This window comes from Malania oleifera, chromosome 1 (assembly GCF_029873635.1).
Source record: "Malania oleifera isolate guangnan ecotype guangnan chromosome 1, ASM2987363v1, whole genome shotgun sequence".
NCBI classification, from domain to species: domain Eukaryota; kingdom Viridiplantae; phylum Streptophyta; class Magnoliopsida; order Santalales; family Ximeniaceae; genus Malania; species Malania oleifera.
This window is the reverse complement of record NC_080417.1, coordinates 24,572,547-24,585,694: the sequence shown is the minus strand read 5'-3', so window position 1 is coordinate 24,585,694 and position 13,148 is coordinate 24,572,547. Positions and strand designations below refer to the sequence as shown.

Genomic DNA, 13,148 nt, shown 5'->3' with positions numbered 1-13,148 from the left:
ATAGCTTTCTCCCCTACCCATTTTGTCTCTTGAAGGTAGATTTAGTTAATTTTCCTTCTAACAATTATTTCCACTATTTCCATGCTTTTGCCCGTAAGTGTCCCTATATTCCAAGTTGCTAATCTAATCCTAGTTTCCTATGTTAACTTCTTAGCCATCTCCCATGTATATTATACCTAGTCTATTCCACAGTTGTCTTGGGTGTATTTGGTAAAGATTCATGCTATCAAGGTCTTAAATTTCGAATTCGACTAAAATTTCGAAACTCTAAAAGTTGGAAATTTCGATTTCAATTTGAAAAAATGATGGAAATTTGTAGTAAAACATGGAATTCTTTTATGAAACTATAGAAATGGTTAATAGACATAATAATGTAAGTTTATGACTAATATATTACAAATTAAATCCATCTACTTTGTGTATGAGGTGCAATGGTTGTAATATAATGTATATTAAACAAATCATAATATAATATGTGTAATAAATATATTTGGTTAATATAAATGAAATTTATAAATCAATTAAATATAATTTATTATACAAATAAAGATAATATAAACATGAATGGTTAAATAACTTGTCGTTGTAAATTCAATTTTTCATATAACTTCAAATGCGCTTGTATTAATCTTTTGTTTCTAAGAAAAAAAGATAATTAAGAGAGAAATTTCATTTTGTGTCTAAATCTCACTTTTGAATTCCAAAGAATATTTATTCTATAGTTAAAATTTCAACAATTTTTGCTAAAATTTTGAGATTTTGATAAATTCTGGATGATTCGCTGAAATTTTGACAAAAATAATATACGACGGGAATTGACTAACATTTTGATTTTGAGGGTGATGGAAAGTGGAAATTTCGACAATTTCGTGGAAATTTGAGACCATGCATGCTATAAGGATTTGACAAGTTTTATGTTGGCTATCAGCTACCTGATGCAACCCTATCCCTTTTTTCAGGCTTGGGACAGGCTCTGTGTATGTTATAGAGGTGAAGCGCAAGAATCAATAGTTTTGTGGTGTTGTTTCTGCTGCTGCTGCTGCTGTTTTTTTATTTTTATTTTTATTTTATTTTTAAATGCAAACTTATTTCACAAAGACAATAAAGCAAAAACTAAAAGCCTACACAACCTACGTTAAGAAAACCTAAACTTAATTCAAAACTAGTCTATGCTAAAATTTCTACTAATATCCTACTCTGTATCTAGTTCACAATTTTCTGAAGCACAGCCTACAACCAAATCTAGAGATCGCACAAACATCACAATGAACTTAAAATCTAAAGAATGCAATATTGGTGTGTGAATCAAAGCTAGATTAAAATAAAAATCTTGTGCAATAGTAATTTTGAAATTTTTTTTGTATAATCCAAGATTTATAATGTTTTTGTCTTGAGATCCGGAAAATGAGAAGTCAACAACACATGTTAAGCCTCAAAGTCGAGAGTGCAAAATCTACTCTGCTAACCTGCAATAAAGAACAAATTGAGAGAAAATATAAAAGAAAAAAAAAATAAAAAAAATAAGAGAGGGAGAAGATCTCACCGGCAGCCACAAAAAAAGAAGCTAAAAAAAATTTGATCACAACAAATAAAAGAAAATACTTCAATTGAAAATCCTAGATAACCTCCTCAAGAGTCCAATTTAAAAATCTGAGTGAGCAAAAGTGCTGAAACCCTTAGGAGTCAATTTCAGAGAAACTTGGATGCCCCAATATAATCGTGATGACAGCCGGCTGTGAAATACCTACCTTTTGACACTGTAAATTTAGTGCTGACAGAAAATAATAAAAAATCACACCAAAATCAATCAAAGAATACAGAAAGCAACGAGGGATTGCAAGAATTCTTCAATCCAAATTCAAGATTCAGCAAAGGAGTTGAGGAGTTGCGACCGCAGATGCTTCCTGGTGGAGTCTACGTTGATGCTCACTGAAACAGGTCTGAGAAGAGAGAGTACGGGAGAGAGATAGTTGAGGAGTCTCCCAAGATCTTGCTTCTGCACTTACGGTTCAAGAATTTCCAAAATTTTCACAAGAATCTAAAGCGTTTAGGCTTGTCCTGAAATCAGAAATCTTGGTTCTGGTAGAAGATTTTGTACCTTGGAACATCAAGCTTGAAGAAAGGGTAAAGGAAGAAGCAAATGTGAAAATGAATGGACTCTGCAGAGAAACAGCAGCTAATGGCTGATGGTTAGTTCCACGTGCACAACTAGATTTTCCATTGCCAACCCATCAATGCGACCATGTGGGTTTCATTTTGAAGGACCATACGACTCCAACCGGCCATGTTTCAGGTGACAACAAGAGTCTAGAGATATCCGCTGGGACTTATAGAGGGAGTATTGCAGCCGTTGATTTGACATAGAATCAGCCATGGAATTGTTAGGGCTAAATTGTAACACTGAATGGCGAAGTTATTGGGGAGCTCTTCTTCACTAAGATCTTGCTTTGCAGATCTTGATGCAATCAGCTGTCTATATTTAATTTCCCAATTATATCAAGTGTTGCGATTCTTGGATGCTAGGGGTATCTTTGTAATTTCTGAAATTTGGGGTTCATTTTGGTCAAATTAGCTTTGGGGATTCTCTTTTGTAATATTCAGGGGATAATTTTGTGAAGGGATTTATTTTTGGTGGGGCTGTAGAACATAACTGGCTTTTAGAGTGAGGTTACGTGTAGAATAAATAGGAGTTGGCTTCTCTTGCAAGCTTCAACCCTAGTATATATAGGAGTCTTCAGCCACTTTTCCAGGAGGATTTTTGGCATTTTATCTTGAGAAAATTTCTCTCCAGAGCTCAGCTCAAGATTTCTCTTTATATGTTAAGCAGTGCGCACTGCTTTAGTCCTAACAGTCTCCCCCAACCCCCCCTCCCAACATAAACATGCAAACTTTTGCATTGTATTTGCAGTATTTTGACTCTAAATCATGCATAATCATCTCTATTGACATTTTTCAAATTTTCTTTTAAAATTTTATTGTCTGAACAATTTTTTCCCTTTTCCTCAAATTGAAAATTCTGTTGGAAGTTCCATATTTTGAAACCTCAAATTCCATTGAGATCACTATTTAGTTGCAAATAGCCTTGAATGAAGCAATAATATATTGCCCAAAAGTTTTTAAAGAGTAGTGTCACTTAATGTGGCATAAGTAATTTTATGAATGTGGCGCTTGGATTTTTTTATTTCTTTTTGTAAACTTCAAAATGTATGTCAGACTCAAATGGTGTGAGCCACTAAGGGCTTGTCAGCGAGGTTTGCACAATTATTCATGCGCACAAGTCAAAGCAAATGAAAAATGTGCATATACTACCCTTTTTTGTGCCCTTTGTAACTTAGTGTGCTTGCGTTCGATTAACATGCCTAAGAGAGCAGGATTGATATAGCTAAGGTCTGAAAGGGATTTATGATGTTATAGTTGGACAAGCTGTGAGTTAATGTTAGCTGGAAGTGCTAGAAAGAGATGAATAGTTATAGTTTTAGATGAAATTCTTTCACACCTTGAGCTTTGGTAGATTTGAATGATGATGCAATTCCAATAATTGGGGTAAAGTTCTTTGAATGATATTATGTAATATTCCCTTTTCTTCATTATTTGATGATGCCTTAATAATTTTAGAAGTATAATTTTCCCTGCTCCAATGTTTTCTTCCCCTAAGTTTTCATAATGCCATCATTATTAGGCACTTATCTTTGGTTGAACTTTTGTATAGGTGAAGTATCACAATCAAAGGATATGGAACTTTCCAATTATGTGGTTCTCTTTGACATCATTGTATGCTAAGAATGATTCCGGGGAGCCATTGCGATTGAACTATCATTCAGGATCAGGGTTTGTTGACATCTCAAGCACAAATGATGGTGGGTGGGCACTTTGGAGGGCACTCCCTTGTAAGCCTAAAAGTTATGAGGGAGTTGTTGACTGGGAACCTTTCAATAGGTTGTCTAAAAATACATTTTACCTTGTGAACAAGAAGAATGACTCTGCTGTTGCTTTTGCTGATGGGGTTCCAGAGTTTGTCAAGAAACCTGGAAATCCATTCAAGTTGAAAGTGTTCCATGACCTTTCTCTAGATCGTAATGTTGTAAATAACAATAATAACTCCTTGGAGGCACCTGCAACAAACTTACAACATAACCTGCACATGGATAAAGAGAGAATTTCTGCAGAAAATAGAACACTTCCTCAGATTGATATTGCAATTGACAAGGTTACTCTGACTGTTGTTCATGAACTTCCTAATACAGAAGACAAGTTTCCACTGATGCAGGGATGCATATGTAGTGTTCAACTTATTGTACAAACTTTGTCTAATAAGGCCAGGGTTATGAGCACATTGAGGGCTATGCTGTGCTATTTTGATGCTCAAAATAACCTATGGTGTGTATTCAATTTTTTCGTGACAAATAAAATCATGCTTCGGATTTTGATTTCCTTGCATTCTCATATTTAAATAGGCTCTTTTTCATTTTCTCTTTTTAATTCTTGTATTCTAGGAGGGAGCTTGTTGACCTAGCTGAAGTGTGCATTTTTTTCCGCATCCATTTTCAAATCCAGGGCTCAGAATCTGTTTTTCATGGAGTGCCTGTTCATTTGTATTTTAAAATTAAAGAGGTCAAGTGATATGTCCAATATCAGATTTATTTTACTATATTACTGCATACAACGTTTTCATTTATTCATATGGTGGCATTGGCAGTTCAACATATCTCTAACTGAGCTTTCAATGGATATACTTCTCTTTGTGATTGGAAAGTTGAATTTGGCTGGTCCCTATTCAGTGAAAACTTCCACAATTCTGGCCAACTGCTGCAAGGTTCTCTTCTCTATTATGTAATTTGTTCATGTGAAGTGTATATGTGCATGTGTATGCTTGTATATATGTGTGCACACAAGATATTTATTGACTCATTTGTGTATTTTACTGAGTTATCTTTCAGATTATTATAAAATCATGATTTCTGTGCTTCATATTTTTTCCGTCTCAAACATTAAGGTTCTTTCGTAGAAAAAACATGTGGTGGGTTTACTCACATATTGGATATATTGTTCACCCAGTCATGATGGTCTGTAATAATGTTTATATGGATACATTGGACTGCGCGCCGGGGGGGGGGGGGGGTTGCGTGGAACAGGCCTTCTATTGTAGTGAAATGGAAGAATTGCAGGAGAGAATATGGTCAACCTAGATGGTTTGCTTAAGGCTTTTCTTTGGTCAGCGTAGTTGGTTTGGTTATCAATATTTTCATATTATATTTGCTTTATTGGTGGTGGAAAAGTTTGGTATGTTGTTTATATCATGCATTACTAGCTTGCTTCTAATATGACATTGCCCATAATATCTTGAAATCATTGTCCAAGCTAGCTAGGATTTTGTGCAGTTTAAACATTAATGAGTCGATACTGGCAGTGTTTGATGGACAATTTAATTGTCACATCACTGATTGTTGGGCCACATCAAGTTGTACCTCTGGGCTGGGCTCATGTGGGACCCACGATAAACAAGCAATATGATGTGGCTGTAACAATTAGAGTTATGGCAATAGATCCTCCTGCATTTGATGGTATGTCTTTGATATGGACATGCCTTGGGATGTTATGTTGTTAATTTGATGATACTGGGATAGCCTTTCCAACCCTATTCTTTTGTGTAACATCAAAAAAGCTTGTACCTTGTATAAAATTCTTGATAATATTTTGTATTTTATTGTTAGGGAGATTCGCTAACTGCATAACTGGATCAGACAGTGTCTAATTCTTATGTTTTGGAATGGTATTGCATTTGATATTCAGTGGGTATCAAGAAAGGAACTTTTGTTCCTGTTTGCAGGAACGCTAGGAGCGATTGCTCCATATAGTCTCTAATCACTCTCACTATGATAGGGCTACTTGGCATTTCTTCTGGAAAAAAGTGACCATAGCTGAATGTCTCATGTATTGGAAGTCCCCATTTGACTTTCCTTTTTTATTTCTATTATTTATTTATTTTTAAATATTATTATTATTTTTTTGAAATGAGTCCCTTATATTACTTTCATAAAAAAATGATTGTGGATGAATCTCATTTTTTGGGGTTTCCCATTAATCTTTTGGTTTTATTTCGACATTGTTTTAGACAATATATTAATTGAAATTATTACCTAACACTTGGTTTCACAAAATGGCCAAGTGGCCCTATAATAAAGTTTGTATAGAGACTACATGGATCAATTTCTCCTAGCATTCCTCTTCTTCTTGCTTGTTCTTTTGTTATCACTAGAAAGAAAAATAAACTAATATGTTGTCAAGCCTAGTTAAATTGGGATCTTGTGCAATTTTTATCATCCTCTCTCTCTCTCTCTCTCTCTCTCTCTCTCTCTCTCTCTCTCTAAATAATCTTTTCTCTCTTGATTTTTAAAAAATTTCTCAACCTAGTTTTATCAGGATGTACTATTAATAGTACCTATGATGGCAGGTGGAAAACCAATCAGGCTTAAGCCTTCTTTGTCGCTTTAAGGATGAGCAAGATGTGACAATAGCTAGAAACCAGTCAGCCTCCATTTTCTTAAGGTACCTCCGTTTTTTTGTTTCTTTTTTTTTTTTTAATCTGAATATTTTGGCATTTTACCTCCATTTGTGAATGACATTTTTTTTTTGGGTGCGTGGTGGGAGGGGGGGGGGGTAGTGTGGGTGAGTTGGGATGGAAAAGAGGGGGCTGGATTAGTTACTATTAGTTTGATAATTACTATGTTACTTTTGCTTTTATATTTGTTGAGAACAGGAACGTCAGCAATGTTATTTCCAATATTTTTTTGCTCCAATTCCACTTGTCGCGTGTGCAAATTCTTTATCTTTGAGTGAATGGGTAAAATTGAAGACCTAAACTCAATGATAGGTCTCTCCCTCTATTTATAATATATGAAGCATAATGGCAATAACCACAATACCCTTACTAACTCACTCTACTCTAACAGATAATAATAATGCTAAAACACTAAATAATCATTAACACTCCCCCCAAGCTGAAGCATATATGTCATACACTCCTAGCTTGTTACAAATAAATTTTACCCGAGCACCTCCCAAGGCTTTAGTGAACAAATAAGCAAGTTGAAACTTAGTCTTCACATGAGTGGTCGTAATGAGCTTCTATATGTGTTTCTCTTGAATAAAGTGACAATCAACTTCAATGTGCTTTGTTTGCTTATGGAAGACACGGTTGGAGGCAATATGAATAGCTGCTCGATTATCATACATCAACTCCATATGTTGAGAATGTGGAAAACCTAGTTCTTTCAACATGTTCTTTAGCCAAACAAGTTCACGTGTTGTGTGTGCCATAGCTCTATACTCTGGCTCAACACTTGACCTGGCCACCACAGTTTGTTTCTTACTTTTCCAAGACACCAAGTTACCACCATGGTCTTAAATTTCCACGAAATTGTCTCCGATTTCCGTCACCCTCGAAATCGAAATGGCAATCGATTTCCTTCTTGCATAATTTCCATCAAAATCTCAACGAATCATCCGAAATTTATCGAAACCTTGAAATTTTAGAAAAATTTGTTGAAATTTTAACTATGCAATGAAATTTTGTCGAAATTCAAACAAGAGATTCAAGAGTGAAGTGAAATTTCTCTTTTAATTTATTTTATTGAAACAAAAGGTTATCACAAGTGCTTTTGAAATTATATGAAAAAATAAACTTATAGTAATATTTTATTTAACCATTCATGTCTAAATTATCAATATTTGTATAATAAATAATTTTTAAATGATTTATGAATTTCATTTGCATTAACTGAAAATGTTTAATGTTACATTATCTTACAAGAATGTTTGATACACATACTATTTTACAAATTTTCCACTTCATACCAAACATAGATGTATTTAATTTGTAATATATTAGTCTTAAAACTTATATTATTATGTTTGTTGACCATTTCTAAAGTTTTACAAATAATTTCATACTTTACTACTAGTTTCTGTTATTTTTTCGAATTGAAATCGAAATTGACATCGAAATTGAAATTTCCGTACTTTTGGAGCTTCGAAATTTGAGTTGAAATCAAAATTTAAGACCTTGGTTACCACTGACAAAGATACAATACCCGGTTGTGGATCTTTGATCGGAAGATGATCCGGTCCAATTTGCATCTTTATATCCCTGAATATGAGTGTGATCTAGATCCTTATAAAAGAGATCTCTCCTTGGTGCACCTTTGGGATATCTCAAAATGCGAATTACTGCATCCCAGTGACTAGTTCTCGGGGAATCGAGAAACCGACTCACAACACTTGTTGCGAAGGGTATATCTAGGTGAATGACTATGAGATAATTCAACTTTTCAACAGGTACGACCTGGGATAGGCAACAAATGACCAATATTTGGCATTAACTTACTATTGGGATTCATGGGTGTCTCAATAGGTTTGGATGCCAACAATCCCCGTCTTATTGAAAATATCAAGAACATACTTACTCTGTGACAAGATAGTTCCCATTTGAGATCTCAATATTTCTGTACCCTAGAAGTACTTTAATGGTCCCAAGTCTTTGGTTTGAAACATACTCTGTAGGAAAAGCTTTAGGTCCTGGATGCCACGATCATCATCGCCAGTGATCACATTGTTATCTACATGTACAATAATCAAATACTAACCCTTGGCCAACAAACCCATGCTCCATATATACCTCCTTATGAAGATCACCATGCAGGAAAGCATTCTTCACTTCTAATTGATGTAGAGCCAATGACAAGTGGTGGTTAAAGAAATGAACAAACGTACTGAGGCAAGTTTAGCGACCGGGGAGAATGTGTCTAAATAACCCAAACCTTACATCTAAGTTTACCCCTTAACTACAAGGCGGGTCCTCAGACAAGCCACAGAACCATCAGGATTGACTTTCACATTGTACATCCAGCAACAACAAACCATGGACTTATTAGGAGGAAGAGGTACCAAATCCCAAGTATCATTATCATGTACATGCATCTTTTCAACCATTGCCATCCTCCACCTAAAATGGGATAAGGCTTCAGAAATAGATCTTGTAAGAGCAACAAAAGCCAGAGTACTAACAAAACAGTAATAAGAGGGTGACAAGAAATCATAACAAACAAAGTTAGAGATTAGATGTTGGGTACAAGTGTGTTTACCTTTTCGAACAGCTATTGGAGGATCAACATTAGAAGAAATAAGATCATCCGATGAGGGAACTAGAGGCATAGTAGTAGAAGCTGGAGGAGGCACTTCCCCCTTGAGTCGCCATGTGTAAACCTGCAAATTGGGATGATTCAAGCAAAGAGAAGGACTCAAACTGGATGAAGATGTAGGAGGATTGGGCACAGGTACTAGATTTGGATTTGAAAGGCAAGGCAGAGGAAGGGATTCATCAAGGTCAACAGAGCTCAAGGAATCAGAGTAGTATGGTGTAGACTCAAAAAAGGTGACATCAGCAGAGAAAGAATTGATATAAAGTAGGATTATGACATTGATATCCATTTTGAGTAAAGGAATAGCCCAGAAAAATACATTTGATAGCACTAGGATCCAACTTATTCATTCTTGGAGATAACTGATGGACAAAGGACACAACCAAATATACGAGGAGGAAGGGAGAACAAAGGAGCCTTACGAAATATAATTGAATATGGGATTTTACCACCAAGGATAGAGGATGGCATTTTATTGATGAGGGAGCAAGATGTGAGCTCAACATCACTTTAGAAGACTTTGGGGACATTCATTTGATACAATAGGGTACGAGTGACTTCAAGAATATGTCTATTTTTTTGCTTTGCATCTCCATTTTGTTGTGGTGTGTGGGCACAAGAGGACTGATGTATCATACCAAAGTTAGTCATATAATTATTGAATTGGGTACTGAAGTACTGCTTAGTATTATCACTATGAAGTATCTTGACTGACATATCAAATTGAGTCTTTATTTGGGAAAAAAAAGCACGAAAGATATCAAGCAACTTAGAATGATCTTTCATTAAATATAACCAAGTCATCCTAGGGTAGTCATCAACAAATGTAAGAAAGTACCAAAACCCCAACTTTGATGTGACACGACTAGGACCCCAAACATAAGAATGGGTGAGCATGAAAGGACTAACCACCCCTTTGTCGACTTGGGGAGCAAACGGAGCACGATGATGCTTTCCCAATTGACAAGACTCACACTCCAGATTTAACACGAAACTCAATGTAGAAACTAGCTGTTTCAACTTGTCCAAGAACGGATGACCAAGGCGACAGTGGATTTGGAGTAGTGGAGCTGCGACTGTGTAGGCAATGGGTGGAGAAGGCGACTCAAAGTAGTAAAGTCCACCAACCTCACGTCCTGTGTCAATTGTCTTTCTCATCTTTAGATCCTAAATAACCACAGATTAGGAAGGAATGTGACAGAACAATTTAGGGACTCTGTAAGCTTGCTAACTAACATAAGATTGAAAGGAGATTCAGGGATGTATAAAGCAAAAGAAAGAGATAGAAGGAGTAGGATTTACTATTCCTATCCCCTTAATAGCAATAGTGGACCCATCAACAAGGGTAACTTGTAGGAGATTTTCAGGATATTGAAGATTAGAAAAGAACTTGGTTGCGCTTATTATATGGTCAGTGGCAGCAGAATCAATAATCCAAGTACTAGTAGGAAGGATATCAGATGACATGCAGACTGTAGGATTACCTTTTTAGGGAAAAGAAGCAATGAGATAAGATGCTTGTTGAGACAATTGATGCTGTAGAATCCTTGAATACTCCTCTTGGGATATAGTCACAGTACGTGGTTCACTCAAACAAGTGACTAACGAAAGAATTATACTTTTGGGATTTGCAAATGCCATCCCAACATTCACAAATGCAGACCAATGATCATAAGATTAATTGCTGGAACATATGGAACAACCACGAACAAGGTGACCCACCATGAACAAGTCACAAATAAATTAGTACGAGGCTGCCATGGCACCAAGAAACTCCAACGCAGCCCCAAGAAAACACTCAGCACTGGAACAATTGGAGAGGTGGACCACTGAAACTACCATGATTTATAAGCAAATCACCAACAACCTTAGATGCAGCCCCAAGAAAGCAACACTGCTACAGCCTCACAAAAAAAAAGCTTATGACCACTGCTACTGCTCCAAAAGATCACCAATGACTGTTACTAACACCGAACAACAACTAACGATTTACCACAAGTGCATTGTCACAACAAAAATTGGATCTTTGAGCAAAAAACACATGCCCAACAGCTTGATATTTTGATATATGGAAGGAATTAGAACATTGAATCAAAAACACAGCAAATCCGACTGTTTCAGACCCAATAAACTTCATAACCATTGATAAACAGCTTCATGAAGCATCAAACAACCATTCCTTGGGTGCCCAACTGCCATGGACGAGGTGAACAGCTCACTGACGGATATAGCACTGCCACAGCCTCACAACAGAACATATGAATGCTTCCATGGCTCCAAAAGCCTCACAAAGAAGCCTTCACAATCCTTGAACAAAAAGTAATGGAATGCCGCGAGTGCATAGTTAGAGAAGGTCAAAGTTTTGAGCAAAAAACTGACCTAACAGCTTGATAATACCGAACAGCTTGATAATATAGTCTAGAGAAGGAATTAGAGCATGGCAGAGGAAAAGAAAAGAAAAAGGTGGCTGGAAATTCATTGACCCTCCGGCGCGTGGGGTTGGCCCTGCTAGCATTTGGCCAGCACTTGTGGTAAGGTTGGGGGGTCCTCCGGCAATGGGGTTTTGTGAGATGAGTCTTCCCGCCGGTGGAGGGGGGTTCTGTTTATGGGTGTATGGTTGATTTTGTGAAATAATATGGGATGGAGTGAATCTAGGAAGGACATATGCGGGAATGGTGTTTTTCGGTGACGGCTGAGGAGAATAGGGTTTAGTTTGGATCACGCCTTGATACCATGTTTAGTAACTGGGTAAAATGAAAGACCTAAAATCAATGATAGGTCTCTCCCTCCATTTATAATATATGTAAGTACAATAAGAATGACCATAATACCATTACTAACTCACACTTATTACTAACAAAACTCAAACACATAATAATAATGCTAAAAGACTAAATAACCATTAACAATAATATTTTTTCCCTCCTTTTTAGCTCATGCCCAATTGGCTTCTCAATGGACCAAAAAATGTTTTGAGCCCATTTAGTTGTGGAAAACATTTTTCATTTTCCATTTTTTAGTTTTCCAAAAAATTATCAAAATTTTGATTTAATTTTTTTGATTTTCCAAGATTCGGATTGAAAAGGTTGAAAATAAAGAACTTGTTTAGTTGTGCTAAACACTTTTTCATTTTTTATTTCTAGATTTCAAAATAATTACAAAAAAGACAACTTGTTTTTCAATTTTCCAAAAATTATATTTGGTAAATATTAGATATCACAGATTTTGGGGTTTGAATTTGGATTCGTGTGGATTGGGAAGAAAATCAATGCATAATCCACACAAATCAAAGTTCAATGTACAAATTTCGTTTTCCTATATGCAAACTAAGAGTAAAAGACTAAAAGTCTAGAAAACAGCTAAAAAAATGTTTTCCACCTTTTCTATATAAATTCAGAAAATGGGGAAAAAATATGGAATTTTTGTAATTATTTGAAAAAGTAGAAGTGGAAAATAAAACTATTCCCACAAGCAAATAGTGCTAAAACTTTTTGTTGGGGTTTGTTTATTTTATTCAAATGTTGTAAAACTGAAAAATTAGCTAACTTTTTTGTAATTTTTTAGAAAATTAAAATAAAAAATAAAAAAATGTTTTCCATAACTAAATGGGCCTTTAGTTTTTCCCCAGCCTGTGCAAACCTTGTAAACAAGTATGATTTACATTGCATTCAGAAATGGTATTGCAGTCACAGCTATGTCATTGTTTTAGTGGTTTAGGATTGAATTCAAATATTCCCGGTCTTCTAATTTTCTATAAATTCAAACTTGATTCAGGGATTGGTTTGGTTTCACTTGTGAACTGGATAGGGGCTATTTTTCCATTGAAGGTTCTCGATGGGCTCACACAACCTGATGCCATTCAACTTCAATGGAGACCACGCTATCTTGTTTTGAAAATTGCACATCTTTTAAGCATCTATTCCAAATGACAGCAAACTGCTGTACAATTTA

The 13,148-nt window shown here is 35.6% G+C and overlaps 1 protein-coding gene across 4 annotated transcripts in view; it reads left to right on the top strand.

Moving 5' to 3' along the window:
• The window catches only part of LOC131163647 (uncharacterized), an 88,946-nt gene that overhangs the window by 55,806 nt on the left and 19,992 nt on the right, over positions 1–13,148 (top strand). For all 4 annotated transcript variants that reach the window (XR_009139082.1, XM_058120285.1, XM_058120293.1 and 1 more), the window contains exons 10-13: positions 3,710–4,377; positions 4,494–4,611; positions 4,697–4,813; positions 6,452–6,546. Coding sequence is in view for 3 of the 4 variants with exons in the window: in XM_058120285.1 (XP_057976268.1) it covers positions 3,710–4,377; positions 4,494–4,611; positions 4,697–4,813; positions 6,452–6,546 (998 nt within the window). In the remaining variant the exon portion in view is untranslated. The remainder of the gene's footprint in view (positions 1–3,709; positions 4,378–4,493; positions 4,612–4,696; positions 4,814–6,451; positions 6,547–13,148) is intronic.